The sequence below is a fragment of the Saccostrea cucullata genome, unplaced genomic scaffold (assembly GCF_032062105.1).
Source record: "Saccostrea cucullata isolate Sc308-1 unplaced genomic scaffold, CSIRO_AGI_Scuc_v1 ctg12614, whole genome shotgun sequence".
Classification (NCBI taxonomy): domain Eukaryota; kingdom Metazoa; phylum Mollusca; class Bivalvia; order Ostreida; family Ostreidae; genus Saccostrea; species Saccostrea cuccullata.
In genome coordinates, this window is record NW_026922027.1 from 1 (window position 1) to 19,625 (window position 19,625).

General features: G+C 32.8%; 1 protein-coding gene across 1 annotated transcript; it reads right to left on the bottom strand.

Annotated features, from left to right (window-relative positions):
- Window positions 1–6: 6 nt before the first annotated feature.
- On the bottom strand, window positions 7–19,331 carry LOC134261084 (probable serine/threonine-protein kinase pats1; the record flags this gene model as incomplete). Its single annotated transcript, XM_062743557.1, has 6 exons — window positions 18,732–19,331; window positions 17,116–17,610; window positions 14,882–15,133; window positions 12,425–12,667; window positions 5,989–6,122; window positions 7–186 (listed from the first exon to the last, which is right to left on the bottom strand). Coding segments are annotated over exons 2-6 (1,200 nt in total), but the record flags the coding sequence as incomplete, so codon positions are not given.
- Between the last annotated feature and the right edge of the window lie 294 nt (window positions 19,332–19,625).

Genomic DNA, 19,625 nt, shown 5'->3' on the forward strand with positions numbered 1-19,625 from the left:
TTTTACAGTTTCAACAATACATTTTTTCACTTTTTCTATTTTTTCTTTCTGCTTATTTGTCAATGACTTTTCCGGGCATTCAACTTCAAAATATCTTCCTACGGAAATAAGTTCTTTCAAGGTTTGCTTTTCAGATAAGCATTTTTCCAATTGCCCGTAGAATGACTCTTCCTTCCTACGCCAACTCTTTAATTGAAATATCATTTAAATGTGTTGACTATTGAATGAATGTTGAAAAATATATCATTGATTCTTTAAAACTAAGATAAATGGTGAAATTTACACACAACGTAAATAACGACTCGTGTCTAAAACTAGTTTCCTCGGAAAGAATTTTTTCTGCATGTACACTGTAAAAATATTAATACATTACTATTCTCTGTAAACACTTATACTTCTTGCCACGTACGGTTACAAATTTTAATGAATCTTTGCTTTTTGAAAATAATCGAAACCTGAAACATATATCAGACCAACTTTGGTTGTTCTGTATCTTGCTTTACCTGCCTTGTGTGTAAGCAATTCAATATATACATTTATGTATTTGTCACTTGTCTAAGGCTTTCATTAAAACGAACAGAAAAACTTGGCTATGCAACGTAGTTATTTGTGAATTATAACTAGCTACGTTATGCCCCATAGTCACCAAGGCTATTTGTGATCACTCGCTAAACATGATAAAGTATAAAAACTTTTACGCAATTCTTCCAAACCATAAGTTTACCCGACAATATTTAATCACTTTTTAAAGAGGAAACACGAGTATACACATCCTTAAATCAACCGACCCTTTAAAGATTCTGTAAAAGTTTTGTCATTTTTTTCTTAGAGATTTACAAGCAAAATTATCCGCCCACATGGCGCAGCTCTTTCTTTGCGAGATAAGGAGTTAAAACCATAGGTCTTGGGTTCGAATCCCAATGTGGAATATGGAGACCAGTCCTTTCGCGGATAGGATAAGGCTGTCCGTAAAATATCAATCTGGTCAAACTGAAGTTACTACTTTGTATTACTTTGGTATGACGTCATGATATAATTTGACGCGTAAAGTCACTGCATACTAGTGCTTACATGACGGGGAAAGTGTCATAATTTTTACACATGGCATGTAGATTTTTGGGGGGCGTTATTGTTTAATTCAAGTGCTGGGATTGTTTTTATGCTCCATGTGCTGTTATGATGGTAAACATTTAAATTACAGATACAACGTTTTCTTTCGCTAGTCCAATATCCACATATTCAAAAAGGAGCGAAAAATTAAGTGTGAAACGTTGCCTGTACTTGTCCGTAGACAGATTTAGAATTTATGAATCGTGTTTATATTTGACTGGCACAAGTGAAAGACAAGTATGGAACGCCGTAACTCCTTATGTGGAGAACTTTCATTATATGATGGTATTTTGTCATTATATGATGGTATTTTATCATTATATGATGGTATTTTATCATTATACATTGTATGATGGTATTTTGTCTTTATATGATGATACTTTGTCATTATATGATGGTATTTTATCTTTATATGATGGTATTTTATCATTTTATGATGGTATTTTGTCATTATATGATAGTATTTTATCTTTATATGATGGTATTTTGTCATTATATGATGGTATTTTGTCATTATATGCTACTACTTTTCATTATATTACTTTTCTTCTTTACACTACTTTTCTTCTTTATACTACTTTTCTTCTTTATACTACTTTTCATTATATGCTACCACTTTTTTGTCATTATTATACCCCCCGCTTGAAAAGCGGGAGGGTATATACTGTATAGGGGATTACTTTCACGGGTTGTAATTTTCACGGTTTTCTCTCATCTGACACGATGGCGGTTTCTTGAATTCGCGGAATTTGGTATGTAATAAAAGTTACTTCCCTTGTCTCCATTCAATCCATACCATAGCTACATGTAAACGACATTAATAAGCGTTATGTCTTTATTTCACGAACAACAGAGGAAGTTATTATAAAATTGTTAGATTTTATAAATAATTAATTAACACAAGTGCAGTTATTAATAGTCCCTAAACGTTAAATGACTTTCCTTTATATATGCTATTACGATGAGTGCATGTGTACCCGAGATCTTCAATACAACGCGGCGAAAAACCACTGGACGGAAATAAAAGTTTTTATGTAGTTCAATGAAATAATATCCTTCCACACTTCCTTCGTCAGTAAGTTCGATATTTACTTGAATGGTTTTTAAAAACCAAAATGAAGATAAAACCTACATGAACTAATATGCATGAGAATGCAGGTAACAAATACACGTGGTAACATTAGTTACGCACGGGTAATCAAAACCCATGGCCCAGGTGTTTTGATTGATGAAACATGTAGCGTTGGCTATTGAAACAGCTTAATTATTATCTGCCGATTTGAATTAAAGTAAAGCGTGATAATTAAAATTAATTGAATGACAGTACTACTCGCAATTACTGAAATGACCATGGACTGCACGAACATCTATATAAATCTATCGTAGTCTATTCTCAATTTTCCAAATAAAACATGGAGATTATTGAAAATTTATTCACTATTTCTTGATTTCACGGATTTGTTAACACCGTGAATATAGCGAATATCAACACCGCGAGTTAATTTTCACCTATACAGTAGTAATCGTTAATTCCGTCCGTCAGTCCGTCCGTCTGTTACGCTTTGGGGTACCCATCTCTTATCCTCAACTCCTCTTAAACCACTGAGTGAAATTTAATGAAACTTTCACAGAATCTTTATTACATATTGCCATTGTGCACCTCCTATTTTATTTTTTGATCCGACAAATATTTTTGGTTTCCTGGCCATCGCAAAACATGGACTTTGTCATTATAATCATATTGGAGGCGGGGGGTATCATTTAGTGAGCTCATTGCTCACAGTACCTCTAGTTTGTAGTTTCGATGATTAAGACGCTTGTCTCTATAGCACTTATTCGCAATCGCATAATCTCGGGTATTTCCGGAAAAACAACTTCGAATGTATTAACATCAGCGGATGTTAAAATTTTATACATCTTCCTGCTTATTCATATATAGGATAGACTAATATAGAAACCCCTTCTATAGTATATTCTAAGTAATATCATTACATTGAATAAAGTTAAACGCCATATTCCACAGATAAAAGGTCTCCATGCATTTATTTCAAAGATCGTTAAAAAGGAGGGTTGTCATGGCGTCTACCATATACACATTCGAGGTCGTTTTTCCGCCAGTCGGGAAGGCCCGAGAACTTGCAATTGCACTAATTCGCTGTTCCGCGATTCTCAGTGAAAGCGTCTAGGGGAGCCAGTCAAAGTGCTCCATAATAAAATGGTCCCGGTCAAAGCGTTCCCTAATTCTAGTCAAAGCGTCCCCTGATATTAGCCAAAGAGCCCCATGATTTTGATCAAATCGCCCCCTAACATAATTTTATAGAAAAAATACTGCCCCCAAATATTGGTGAAAGCGTCATCTGATTTTAGTCAAAGCGCCCCCTGATTTTGGTCAAAGGACTCCCTAACATATTTTATAGAAAAGATACCATCATATAATGACAAAGTACCAGCATATAATGATAAAATCCATTATATAATGACAAAATACCATCATATAATGACAAAATACCATCATATAATAAAAGTTTTCCAAATAAGGCAGTTGAGGCGTTCTATAGACAAGGATAAATTGAAGATATTCTGCGTGAATAAAAAAGAGAAGTATGTCAATGACTGAATTTTTCTGGGGGATCGTATGTAGTTTATCCATTTTTGTATAAATCGCGATAAAGAGTGGAAAATACTCCTTCCTACGTTGGTAAGTTGAATTTAATTTCTTCAACGAGATAAATTATTGACAAGCAAGTTGATGAAACAAGGATATCAGCAGTTTCTTTTGAAGTCATCATTTCGTAAGTTTTATGGTCGATACAATGACCTTATCAGCAACTACAATTTATCATGTTTCAGCAAATACAATTTATCATTGAGATTGAATACTGTTCGTTAACTCCATATCCTTTTCTGAAGAAGTATAAATTAAACCGGCCCATAGAACTTTACATGAACCATAGATCACGATGGATTGATCTATGTAACAAACTTTGTTTTATCTTGCACTTGTGCCGATGCGATTTTTGTGCAACATTTAAGAATACAATAAATGTCCGTCACGTGATCAACCCAGTCATGTGACATTACAGAAATGCTTTATCATAATACCAGATTAAACTATTATCTCAGGTTGACTGCAATTTCAAACAAGGATCACATATTGAAATTAAAATCTAGCTCAAAATAGATGCATATTTTTAAGGCACTTTAAGCCTTTGGACAGCCTTATCATAACTGCGTTGGAATCATTTGGAAGAGGCTTCCGTGTTTATTATAGCTAAGTATTTATGTTTGCTTATCATCTAGGAGCAGAATAAATTTCAAAATATGGGTAGAGGAAACAATGGTTAATACAATATACCAACAGATTGCTTTGTGTCCAGGAACAAAGAAGAGGAGTGTTTTTAATTGCAGTAATTTTGATAGTTCAAGCCCAATCCTCGGGACCTAAAGGTCTGGGATCATGATATTCACAATATCTTTTTCTCTTTACTCAGCGATGCTATACACAAATAGTAATTGAAATATCTCCAGCTGTTCTAAAGAACCGTTGTCAGGACGACACACACAAAAAAGGATAACACTAGGTTTACTGACTGACTCATTTGACCTTTAAAATTGATAATTATGACTACTATAAATCTTTAAGGTAGGATTCTTCTCATATTTCTAATAATTAAAAATTAATGAAATTTTCACAGAATCAAGAAGACAATATTAGTAAGTCATAGTATCAGTGAAATTAAATTTGACCATTTTATATTAGAGACAAGGTCAGGTCTATGTCATTATCTTTTTCCTTGACATTAAGAATAAAAAATACTGTTCCTATTCATCTGATACCTACTTCTATTTCAAAAGTTTAATGATTGTTCTTTTTGTATAAAAACATATTACTATATCGGGTCTATAGCATGATATTACCAAATTTACATAAATAATTTAACTTAAATGGATATTGGCTATTCCGAATTTTCTCTGTTTTTCTTAATTTTTAGGATATATTAGTTATTTTCATATGCTTCCTATATTTAACTTTTTCTTATTTTCACATATAATAAAGTAGTCTTATAAATGTACAAAATGATACAAAAACAAAAAGTTTTGATCGTTTGCTAAGAGAGAAAAAATACTTTTTATGGATTTTTGGCTCAAATCTGCACTTTGATAGGAAGCGTTTAAAAGCTAATAAAATTCTAGTTTGTTTGAAAAATCATATTTATTTGATATATTTTGAAAGTTTAGTCCCTCAATATTAATTTAACTTACATTTGAAAATTTCTCCAAGTCTTCGATTGTGTAAAAATTATAACTAAATTCATTGTTCTATTATAATTTTGAGAGGCAGAAAAGAAGATATTTTCAAACGCCACCATTCCGCCAAAAATATAGTCCCTGCTAGTTTTCAAGCGCAGTTTACCATTTCTATTTTAAGTTGTACAATTGTGATGAGGAAAGAAAAATATAGTCTTTAAAATTCCTTACATCTCAATATATAAGACATATAAGAAAATATACTTTGAATGTTTCATCTAGTCAGAAACCAGAGAAGAATCCTACCTTAAAAAAGATACTTAAACTAGGATTCTCCTCGAACAAAATCTTTTTATCATAAATAAAAATTAATGAAATTTTCACAGAATCAAGAAGACAATGTCGCTAAGTGATGGTGTCAGTTAAATGAGTTTTGACCTTAATATGGAAGGTCAGGTGAAGGTCATCACTTTATCTCTGGACATTTTTTTTAAATACTTCATCCAATAATGATAAACCTTCTTCCATTTCAAAAGATTAAGAGTTCTTGCAAGTGAAGTGTGTTGCATAAACTGTATATAATTAATACCTTTTTGCTTATATGAAATAACTAATAATATTAAAACTCACCACTTTGTCTTTATGAGAAGCAATGAGAATCACAGGATGAAAAACGCCCTTTCCTCCTTCATTTCTTTCCTTTGCTTGAGTATCTCCTTCGTCGCAGTATGTTTTAATAGACTGGAGCCAGAAGTGAAAATAGTCTTTAAAAATAAAATTAAATAGTGGTATAACTAAATATTCAAAACACTTTAAAGGAAAAAAATATATAATGCACCTATCTACATATATGTTTACACAGTGGCAAATGTTTTTTCTTTTTCTTGGATCTTTTTTTTGTTATTATTGCAGTGGCGTGTACTACCGTTCAGTTAACAAAAGATTATAATACGAAACTAAATGCCAATACATAAAAAAAACAGAATTTGTGTATAATCATTCAAGCCTTTGAGCTTGAAATACGGAAGGCTTAATTTTTAACGGAACACACTAGGTTAGTTCAGTAAAAAAAAATATTCATCGGATAGGCATTCTTTATAGCTTTCCTTGTTTAATCACTTTTGCCACACATAGTGTACATTGTGTAAGCAGTACAGTGAAATGTATTTAAAACGTCACTTCCATCAATCCAAAAACAATGTTATACATACAATTGAAAACAAGCTTCTCAAGTTAACAATTATTTATGTTTAGGAAATAAAGTCTGCGTTTTCCTGAATGTTACTGCATTGCCTCCGAGGTCGAGAAATGTTATCAAATAATTTATAAGCCAAGGCTTATATCTCATCTCAGGCAACATTTAGAGATCCAGTCTCATTCATGACATTATTCCTATTCTTCTAACAGCTGATCATATCCTCTATAGAGAAACGTTATCCCGCTGTTCGATTTTAAGAGGTTAAAAGATGAGGCGACATACATGTACGACCCCAAGTAAATTGACAAAAAATTAAATGTCCAAATTTTACTCAAAGATTTGTTTGTAATTAATCACTGATAGTGTGTACCTTTATCGAATACTATTTAAAAAAAATAGAAACGTGAGTTGAAAGACATAAACCTTTTTGGGGGTAGGGAATCATGTTTACACCCAATTCCATTTTAATTTTGATCCCGCCCCACTCTTTGAAGCCCTTAACATATACAAGCCCAAGTAGATACACTTTTCTCATTTGTCTGGTCACTGTACATATTTCACTGAAGTCAACTTATATATGAAAGGAGAAAACTGTACTGTGCTCAATTGTCATTTTAAAAAGAAAATGTAAAATCTAGCTGGTCTTTCCCATTATGAACAGATCGACGAAACTGGATTTTCAGACGTAAGAATAATTCATAATCTAATAGAAACACTGACGACATTTTTAATTGATCAGTCAGATAGTGAGATACGTTAAGAGTAAGTACTGCAAAAATATTAAAGAAATTTCATACTTGGAAAAAAGGCTTATTTTACTAGGTTTCTGATAAATATTTTTTCATGCACTTGAGCCACCGATTTGACACGGATCTGCATATGTACCATTTCGCAACATAGTTAAGGTTTCAAATGGAAATATTAGCGATTTTTAAAGATAAATATACATACTACATAAGGATGGGCGATTCTTTTTAGGACTTCACTGACATAAAAAAAATGTAATGTGGTTTAAATCTACATGTTGGGGACATATAAATTTTTCTTAGACTTGTCATTTGATTTTTGCAATTATACAAGTACTTGCAGTTTAAAGGTCATCTCTAAGTTCCAATATTGCAAGGGCATTACAAGGTTAAAATCTTAGTTTAATTTATAATCCTTTTCAACACCAATTGCAGTTTGTAACAAGAGGCCCACGGGCCTTATAGGTCACCTGAGTATCATGTAACAACTTTCCAGCGATTGTATTTGGTTCGTGTTTTAAGCCAAAAGCCATGAAATTCACAAATTTTGAAAGAGACACCATTGCTTATCAAAGGGAAGATTTCAAAGCATTAATTTATTTTATTAGTCAAAGTACCCCCCTGGTACCCCTGACCCAGCAGCCCTGAAATTATCTATTTTGAAAGAGGCCCTTTCTTCATTATAAGGCCAGCATTTTTTTTAATGTTTAGGATTAGTTATGAACATGAGAATAAAAAAGTCCCGAAGGAGAAGGAAATAAATTTTTTTTTTGATAAATCAATTATTAACATTTGCACATTCTTTTTATGCTATCCTAATAGGCTCCTTACCACTGGAAACATAATGCTTACAAATAGGAAAGTAAAACATTTAATTGCTTATTTCATCATCTGTCAGTTTGGGCAATTGCAAGTTATATAAATTTTGTGATGTTGATCAAAATATATTTTAAAAAATCAATTCTTTAAAAGTCTTTCAATATACATGTATCTTCATTTTTTTAAATATGTGTTAGGTGAATGTGTAGACATTGTTCTAAAATTTACTTGATGCCTAAAATTATAATTCCTATCATAAAACAGACAGGGAGTATTGGGGAGTATGGTCAACATTTTTTCAATTAAGTGTAAAATAATTTTTCTGGCTGATACAAATGATACTACATGCCTGTATATATTTGTATATTCTTGCCTTTTAATAGTTCAAATTTTTTTTTATTTCTTCAGGGTATTGTTTATTTCTTCCTCAAATGGACTTCACTTCTCCCATAGTTTTATTCATTACATCTGATGCAAAAGCAACCCTTTTCTGAAGAATGGTGCTTAGACTGTAAGCTATAACAGAGACTTAAACAATGTCCCTGGCAATATGCAATAGCTACCACGGGCAGTTTAAAACCTGGGGGAGGAAAATAATTTACAGTTACTTTTGAAATGAATGCATAATTATCTCAGCAGCATGTCATTGTGCAACAAAGTCGTCAGCATTTTATTTGTCCTTTGAACGGGTGAAACGTTTTGAATGGAACTCTTATCGATGAATTTTACACTAAACCAAGCTATCTTCTCAGATCTAGCTTTATTTACCAATCGTTTCATCGTAAAACCGGAATTGCGAGTGCGTAAATTTGAAATCTCGATCCCGACTCAAATTTGACATCGGAGAGAAAAAAATTGTTTTATTTTTTTCTGAAAATTCAAAACCTTGAGCGGAGGGTTTGTAAAACTGAAAATAAAATAAATCCTGGCCTTAAATATGTAATTATATCATTAGCATATTAACCAGGAGCAAGGGATAAGATGTTCAAAGAATTCATGTATTTCACTATATAATCATTAGAGCCCCACCCTAAAACAAGAACACCTGACCCTGGGGCCATACAATTCACAATTTTGGTAGAGGCGCTCTTGCTTATCATAGCTATGTACTTAATTAGTTAATTTAATACCCAGGAGCAGAGAAGAAGATTTTCAAAGAATTCATGTTTTTTCACTATATAATCAATAGACCCCCACCCTAACACCAGAACCCCTGATCCTGGGGCCATAAAATTCACAATTTTGGTAGAGTCACTCTTGCTCATCATAACTATGTACTTAGTTGGTTTATTTAATACCCAGGAGCAGAGAAGAAGATTTTCAAAGAAATAATGCATTTTCACTAACTTCTTATTTAACCCCACCCTAGCACTAGACCCCTGACCCCAGGGCCATGAATTTCACAATTTTGGTAGAGGACTCATTGCTGATTACAATCATGCAAACAGTTTGACTGCTTAATGTCCAGGAGTAAAGAAGAAGATTTTTAAAGATTGCATGAATTTAAGTGGTTTTGGCCCCACCCCTCAGGCCCCAGGGGGGCAGGGATCATGAAATTCACAATTTTTGTTTCCCTTTACCCATAGATGCTTTGTGTAAAATTTGGTTGAAATTGGTTCAGTGGTTGCAGAGAAGAAGCTGAAAATGTTCAAATGTTAACGAACGACGCACGACGACGGACGAAAACAGATAGCATTAGGTCACCTGAGTTTACTCAGGTGACCTAAAAAGTCCTGCAAACCTATATAGATTCCCTTCTTTAATTGCTAAAATTTCATTTGTTGGACGGCAAGTTGAATATTTTTTGCTGGTCAACTAGATTAAATATAGCTATAATTAATTCATGTGCAAGATTTCATGAGGTTCGCACTTTTCAAATATCTTAATGCCTCTAGAGTTTATGTGTAAAAAATTCACAAGATACATCGAATTTATGCCCTTGCAATAAATCGATTTATTAGGGTCCTTCCATTTCTTTTTCAGTGAATCTGCATACAATCACACGACAGTATCACTTGTCTGGAGAAAGTTCGGAGCATCCAAGTTCACGGCCTTTATGTAATTGCAAATAATATTTTATTTGAGAACAAAAAGCATTTAATGTGACTTGATCAGCCTCTCACTGTGTACAAACTGCGTCATTTTTGCAAGATGACGTCACATTGACAAGTGCATTGCGATCGATGCATCATTTACATATGTTGTGTGAGATTTAACAAACGACAAAACGGCATGTAATAGAAAGTTTGTTTGTACGTGTAGTATACAGCTATCCAGCTGTTTGAAATAGCAATCAATTTCATGTATGTTCATGTATTTCATGTTGTGGTATTTTGAAGACCTTATATTATGTGTGACATCATGGTAAACATTCCCCGTAAAAATTAGGCCCTGCCTTCTTACTTCGACCTTGACTATGCTGCCTTCCGGGATCACAGTTACAAACAATTGATAAATAAATAAACATATTTAAAGTTTTGTAAAGTGTTTGTAGGGTAACTTAGGTTTACACGTATTTCCGAGTATCAGTGAATACACGTTTCATGTGCGTTTCTTGACCAAAAACCGTACACGCTGAGAATGCATGCGTATTATTACATGTAAGTATAAACAGCCTTCACTGACAATTACAAGTTTGAAATGTAGAAGAGGATAAAAGGTAAATTAACCTAAACCACCTGTCCATGATTAAATGTTAAGGTGTAGTAAACCAGCATGTTTTGTCGGATTGGACAATTGTTAAGCGGCTTTTTGCAAAAAATGGCCATATAAAACACTGCGTAGACTCCTCGGATATACATATTCCACAACTATACCAAGACCCGTCTGTTGCAACCACTATTGAAATAATTATATCAATAGTGGTTAAGAGGGTATTTCAATAGCAAACATAGTTAGAAACCACTATTGAAATACGACCACTATTGAAATAATTATATCAATAGTGGTTGAGAGTGCATTTCAATACCAAACAGAGTTAGTAACCACTATTGAAATACGACCACTATTGAAATAATTATTTCAATAGTGGGTGAGAGTGCATTTCAATAACAAACATAAGTAATAACCACTATTGAAATACGACCACTATTGAAATAATTATATCAATAGTGGTTGAGAGTGCATTTCAATAACAAACATAGATATTAATCACTATTGAAATATGACCACTATTGAAATAATTACTTCATTGGTGTGTGAGAGTGCATTTCAATATGATTACCATAGGTTTCAACCACTACGAACACAACTTGAAATACGACCAGTATTAAAAGAAAAGTTTCACCGCGTAATTTTTATTTATCCAAAATTTCACAAAAATTGAATTTTGGGTGAAAAATATATAGATTAATAATTAAAGTTTATAAATTGATAAGGATGATCCTAGTGAGGCAAAATTTTGAACATCTCAGAAGGTTTACAATTTCTTTATAGAAAGAAATTTATTATTTGCATCATTTTCAATGAAATCTGAACAAAAAAATGTACCAATACAGGCATCCATACTTTGTTTGTAACATCTGTCCTTATATGAAGATTTAGATAGTTATTGAAATTATAATTTCAAAAGTGATTTTAATAGTCATTTTGATAGTCCATATTGAAATCTTTATTTCAAAAATGAACATTATTTCAATAGTGGTTGCAACCTGTTTGTTATTAAAATGAATCTCACCCACTACTGAAATAATTATTTCAATAGTGGTCGTATTTCAATAGTGGTTACTAACTATGTTTGGTATTGAAATGGACTCTCAATCACTATTGATATAATTATTTCAATAGTGGTCGTATTTCAATAGTGGTTTCTAACTATGTTTGCTATATAAATGCACTCTCAACCACTAATGATATAATTATTTCAATAGTGGTTGCAACACCCGTCCATTCTCTTTCATTAAAAATTATGAAACGGTCGGACTTATTGAATCTATTCAAAAGGCAATTCATTTACATGTATTCATTCATGTTTGAAAACTATAAAAATCATTGTACATTAAATATAATTCGTCGTGGAAATGGGGGGCCTCTGATAGCTGTTATGTCACATAATCCTTGATTTTTATACTCGTGTTTAAATTTAATAAAATGAATAAAAAATGATTTCAGCTTTCTTTCATATATACTTAATTGTTTGAAACAAATATTGATATTGGGTGAACAACTGTTTCGTTGTGGACAACCCCCTTTACCTTTTTTCATTTGTTGTTATTAAATGCAGAGAGCTTGTGAATTAATCTTTTTCTTTCTCAGATTTGAACTTATTTCAATCAAGATTTTGAATTTGATACATTACATGTACCTCTATAGTTCCATGCCTGAAATAAGGATCCTTGTGGGTTGTGACGATCAACATTGTGCTTGCAAGCTTTTTCATCGAGCCCTTTGGACATGTCAATGACCACGATATAAAATGCTCTTCTTGACAAGTAAACCTGGTGACATGCATAATACGCCACTTGTCCGGCAAAGTCGGTCATGCTGATCAACTTTTTGTCACTTGGAAGACCATTGATCAGCATCTTTGTATTGTCATCACTGGAATCTGTTTAAAAAAAGGGATCAACAAATAACAGCATATGAATTGTATGTCCTTGTATATCTTATCCAAATATGTTTCCTATTAACTGTTTCCATAAGAATTATCACTTAAACCTTGAACATAATATGAATCAAACATGATATAATACAATATAATACAATGCAGACTTATTTGCGCATTTAGAATTTGACCTATACAAAGATGTTATAAAGTCAAAGAATCTGTCTCTAGAAGAAAAGTAATTCATTATTTAAGGATGTAATCTTATGATCATTTTACCCCAAGTGGGTCTTCGTACTTAGACATGTCGTAAAATTCAAACTGATAACAATTTATAAGCAAGTTTTTAAGTTTTTATGATTTTTATGTACTATATTTATTTTTAAATAAAAAATCTTTCTATAACATTGTATTAATGATCAACACGTGTGGAAAAATTACGATATTTACGACATACACTGTAGGTCTAAGAAAGTCGACAAGTGAAATTGACATGATCGAGAGGGGAAGACTCAAGAAGACGGGGTCGCCAGTTTCAAAGCGACCGGAATGCCGAATGGCACTCCATTAAAAGAGCCAACCGACAGAAATTGCAAAACATTTAAAAATTGCAGGGATAACAATTAGGCCTACAGGTACAATCTAGAAAGAGGACCCAAAACATGCCAGCCAAGAGCGCCGAAGTGTTGACGACGTTCCAGTCGCAGTGGAAAAGCGACAATGTAGGTTTACAATGCTTTCAAACTTACTGGAAATAGCAATGTTTATGCATTATAGATACAAAGATTTCAAAATACATAGTATACTGTCACATCGCAAACTCAAACATTGCATAACATGATACATGTACGTAACGTTATGCCTAAGGTCTCAAGAGGCGTGCAGACGACAACATTCGTATTATCTTTTTATTGCAACTTTAGCTCTTAGTATATGATAAATTACCTTTGATATTGTAAATGCAGAATCTCTATCCAAAATTTATAGACATACCGTAAGAAAATAAGAAGATAACATCTATAATTTTTAGCTCTTTTACATTCGTTAAGAAGCTAGGTCGCTTCATTCTATGGCGACCTATGGGGGTTAAAAAAATGGAATATTTATGAAACATCATGGAACATGTAAAAATTAATCTAGTCTAAACTACAGGCCTGGGTTCATAAAAACAAAGTCAGATAGACAAAATAATGATTTTACATTTTTTGAACAGTGATATTACCAGTAAATTATCTTATTTTTTCTAAAATAATTTTTTACAGGTAAGTCTTGTTTTCACAAGAATCAGTAATGAAGGCCTTTAGAAGAGAGCAGAGTTTAAGAACCACTAAAATAAGATGGAGAAAACCATAAAAATCAGAATGAGACAGTGGGACTGGATTTGACTAATCCCTGTGAAGCCACCATCCAACACCAAAAACCAGGACCCAATCCAGAACCCTCAGGGCAAGAAAGGACATCCAACAAATTATTATGAAATTTTATGTGTTAATTGATTACTTTTTGTTCTTAAAAATCTTTTCTTAACAAAATTGCAATTATTACCTGAAATTATCACACTAATTTTGAATATTTGGTGAGAAAAACAAATACTTGATCGACTAAATGCCTTGATTTATTTTCATTAAATGCTGAAAAAGAAACAGGGGGTGGGGATATAAAATTTATCAAAACTTTCTTATATGTACACTAACCCCTACTTTTCATGCTATGAAAAGGAGCCATAATACCTTAAGAAACTGTACTACAATTTTCTGAAAAAGTTTAATTGTAGAAATATTTTTTTCTATGTTTTTCGAGCAATTTCATAGGGGAAAATGTGCCTAATTTTGACATGGGTGAACAACATTTTTGGGTACAAGATATCTAATTGGTATTTATTTCCTCATATTTTGCTTAAAAAATCAACTTTGCAATACTTTCAAGAAAATTTAAGCCAATTTAAGTTTTAATTCACCGTATTAATAAGTTTTATGAGGTATTTTATGGTCTAGTAGCATTTCTAATGAAATTTCCTATGATCTATTTTGGCCTATATTCAAAGAATTGAATTTCTCTTAGATGAACACTAACAAACACTTTTCTTGTCTTTAAATTATTCCTCGGATATTACACTTTCAAAAAAATATAAGCATTTGGAAAGTTTAATGCGCGTTATTTTCCGCGTATCATAAGAATACATTCCTTAATAATTTATTTAATAAATCATTATTTCACCTATTAATGTGTTGTCTTTGATTTCAAACAAATCTTCATGGACTTCAATTCCCTTGGTTGTCTCAGTTGATTTATTTTTATTTTTTCTCTTTTTCCTCTGAAGCCTCCTAAGGAGAGTGGTTTTTCCAGCTCCTGCGCATCCAACTACCATACCTCTAGCGTGAAACATTTCAACTCTTCCCAGTTTGGAATTTTCAACAAACCTTTTTTTGGCACTGAGATCCCATGAAAAAATTTCCTCTGGAATGTTTACTTTAAAAGGGAATATATATATAAATATAAAAATTATTCATTGATTACTTTTACAGGTTACACAACATCATGCAGTTTATTCCAAATAAGATGTGTGTGTGTGTGTATGAAACACCGATACCCCCGTTTGGCAACATGTCAAGGATTAAATATTCCTAAATGTAAATCAAACTTGTTGATACCCAAAGTAAGGCCTTATTACGAAAAAAAGCGAGGGGACATTAAATCTCATTCGTCTGTCCGTCAGTCTGTCCGCCCGTCTGTCAGTCCGTCACAAAAACTTTAAGCTTGTCCATAACTTTTGATTAAGCTGAACTCATATTTCACAAGTGTATTCCTTGTGATAAGACCTTTCTTTGGGTACCACCAAATTTGACCTTTTGACCTTGACCTTGGAGTTTGACCCACTTTTACACAAAAAATTCTTACTTTTACTTTGGCCATATCTTTTGAATGGTAAAAACTAGGACTTTCATATTTCACATATTTATTTTTTGTGGCAAGATCTTTCTTTGGATATCAACAAGTTTAACCTTTTGACCTTGACCATGGAGATTTCCGTACTTATAAAAAAATCTTTAACCTTGACCATAACTTTTGAACGGTAAGGACAAGGGCTTTCATACTTCACATATGTAATCCTTGCAAGAAGACCTTCCATTAGATACCATGAACTTTGACCCTTTGACAGTGACCTTTGAGTAAGACTTTTTTCAAGAACTTTGACCTTGGTCACAACTTTTGAAATGCTGATGCTAGAACTTTCATTTTTCACATATGTATTCTTTCTGGCCTTTCTTTTGGTACGACCAATTTTGACATATTGACCTTGGAGTTTGACCCCTTTTTACACAAAAAATTCCAAACTTTTACTCTGGCCATAACTTTTGAATGGTAGATACTAGGACTTTCATATTTCACATATATATTATTTGTGAAAAGACCTTTCCTTGGATACCAACAAACTTGATCTTTTGACCTTCGAAATTTTTCGTACTTATAAAAAACTTTAACCTTGGCCATAACTTTTGAATGGTAAGGGCTAGGGCTTTCATACTTTACATACGTAATCCTTGTGAGAAGACCTTTCATTGAACACCAAAAACTTTGACCCTTTGACCTTGAGTTCAGTGATGATTTCTAAATAAATGACATAATATAGGGTGTTCCTATTACGCATAATATGTCATAAAAAATGACATCTCACCCACAAAGACACCGAAAGCGGGGGACCACAATTCCTTGAATTTGTTTGTTTTAATATAAATCCTTTGCGTCGCCTGTTCAAAAGTCATGTCAAAGAATAAGGTTTTTTCCAGATGCATGTCAAACATCGGGGCAAGGTCAAAGGGTCAAGGTTGTTGGTTTGTCACAAGATTACTTATGGGAAGAACAAAAACCCTAGCCCTAACCGTTCAAATGTTATTGCAAAGGTTAATTTTTTTTAAAAGGAAGTCAAACTCTAAGGTTAAGTTCAAACGTTCTGAGTCGTTGGAAGTCCATGTGATAAAGAGTACTTTATTAAAGTTTGAAGTCTTAGCACCAATCTTACGAAAGTTTTTGGTAAGGTTAAAGTCTTTTAAAGTAGGTAAAACTCCAAGGTCAAAGGGTCATATTAGAAGTTGTTAGTGTCCAATGAGATGTCTGGTCACAAAAAATACAGAATTATATGACGTATAAAAGTCCCAGAACCAACCTATCAACAGTTATGGAAAAATGTTAGTTTAAACATACAGACAGACAGGTCAAGAACGATCTATCCGTCGTTTCTGGGGGTAAAAGTATTGACAGATATTAATTAACATATTATCTAACAGTTCAAAGAATATTATCTAAAACACTTTTCGTTATAATCACGAAAATCTTTAACAAATATCCTTTTTACTCATTTAATAACTAAATGCACTATTAAACTATTGAAGATTAAAAAAATGATTTTAAAAAAAGATAACTGTAAGATAATCAAATGTATAAATACTCACAACGTTTACTGATCCTGACATGAATCCCCTCGTCAGACACGGTACAGTGTGTGATGATGTCCAGCTGTAGTTTGTCTATGAAGAGTTCGTACATCTTCTCCGGCTCGTCCGGTACATACAGACATCTCTCTCCCTCAATCCTTTTATAATTCCAGGACCGGCAGTATTCCGATATCACGTCAGGTGACGCCGTGGTCAGGAAAAACTCCAGATCACTGTCCTCCACCAGACACTCCGTAACAAAGGCGTACATGACGTCATGTCGGGTGTCGTCTGATTTAAATTTAAAGAAGTTTCCATGTTTATCAATGACTTTCTTCCGAATGTCCGTCATGTTTATTTCGTCACTTAAATCTGTATCTGTGAAATATTTTTCTCTAAGTTTAGCCATCAGTTCTTTGTTGGCCTGATCATTGACATCAAGAGAATAATCGTCTACCAGCAGAACACAGTACAAAAAACACTTTATTTCAGGTTGATAGGCGTGGCACTCACCTAAAATTTGATTTATTAATTGATAAATGGAATATATAAAAGCAATCTGATTAAAATCAGATCCCTGTTACGTACACCAAACGTCAGACTTTCAATAACAAAGATCTGATTTTACTCAGATTGCTAAAAAGATCTGCTTTATCGAAAAAAGTGTATTTTCCCAAGGTTCTGTCAACAAATTACTATAAAAAAATTCCTTAAATTGGATTTCATGTAATTCTTTGAAAACGTATTTAAACACTGCACGTTAACAATTCATATTGACGTCGTTTTGACGTTACAACGTTTAGTAGCAATTCCTGACGTTACGTCTGTAACGTCAAAACTACACTCAACTGTGGGATACGAAAATGAGTCATATCCATGGGATAAAGGGGCAAACATGGGATAAATAAATGTGAAACATATGAGTTTGTTTTTCCGCTCATCCAAAAGGTCTGAGAACTTTCTAAGGCCCCAGGCCACTCCACTTGATGTCCAAAATATACATAAGATTTAAACAATCAACTTTTGATTTGCCTGTGATTATAAGCCTCTTTTCCGACCCCAAACTTCCTTGATTCGCCACTGCTTGCATAATCTGAAAATCAAAACTACTTGTTTTTGTCTTTACAGATATACATGTACAGTATATGTATGTATGTACATACTCGCAGTATTTTCCCGTATGTCTATTTCAAGACAATAACGTATTATTTTATGAATCAAAATTATCTTTGTACGTTTCGTTCAGATTAATAATCTGGATCTGAGTCTAGTTAGTACGTATTTTATAAAACCATCGCATGTACACTTGCCAGTTCTGAGGGTGTGCATAATTCATGAATATTCAGTGGATCATAGTTTACGAAAAAGTCTTTATTAACAGATATGATTTTTATATCAAGGATATTGCTTTTTATATCTGATTTACATCGAATCTAAGTTAATTGTTTGACATAAAATTTCCGTTCCGTATTCTAGCAAAACCCAAAATTCTTCTGTAATTTTACTCTTGTTTTGTACAAGATTTTACATGTACACAACTACATCATTTATTAGTAGTTTACTTATTCAATAAGTGCATGTGAGATAAAAACATGGAAACCGTGAATATTCAATTATTTTCAATGTACACGTACTAGGTTTTCTGTAAGCTTTGTTGTCGATGATGTAAATGTCCCAGTGTGGATGTAGACCTATACAGGATCTCACGATGTCAGGTCGGGCCTGTTTCCTGTATCTCCAGAGCCACGTTACGTGATCTACACTGTCCAGTGCTGCTTTTCTGCATTTAATTATCTCCCCTTTCTGTTTTAATTTCTCTTGAAAATCCGTTCTATCTTGATCACTTCCCCTTACAATTCTCAAAGGAACATTTACTAGAATAAGTATAAAAGTATTACAAGTTTGATTTTCCAGAAAGCCTGAAATGTTAACTCTTTAGCTTCATTAAAGTCACAGAATAAACAGTGGAGTGTAATTATTTTCTCAGCTATTACAGATTTTTCTATTCTTCCTGGGAAGGGGAATGACAGCTTACCTGAACAAATTTAGATTAGGAAAAAGGGTAGTGATCAAAATCCTATGTTATGGATGGGAAGGGAATATTTTAACTTTTTTTTTAAATTTTTTTCGAAAAACAAATTCATTTTGTTAGTACATGACTATACTCGAATAAAAAGTGATAATAAGGGAGGGGCTGGCATTAAACAATTACAGCAGTACAAAGTTTAAAGGTCTGGTACACAGATTTATAGATATGATTTTTTCTAAAATTGTCTAAATAATATCATGATTCATGTTGCTAAAGCATTTTACACTGCATGAAATATAATAAAATAATGTTTAAAAATCTCTTTTATCTGGAAATTATCAGAGCTACACAGTTTGAGACACGTTTCATGACATTGACATATATTCTAGCACTTTCGCAAAGTAAACTTAATCCATAATAGATATATAACTCTTAATAACAGAAGTGTCCATTATCCCTTTTATAAATTTGTCAAGCTGAGGAGTTTTTTGTCCAATTT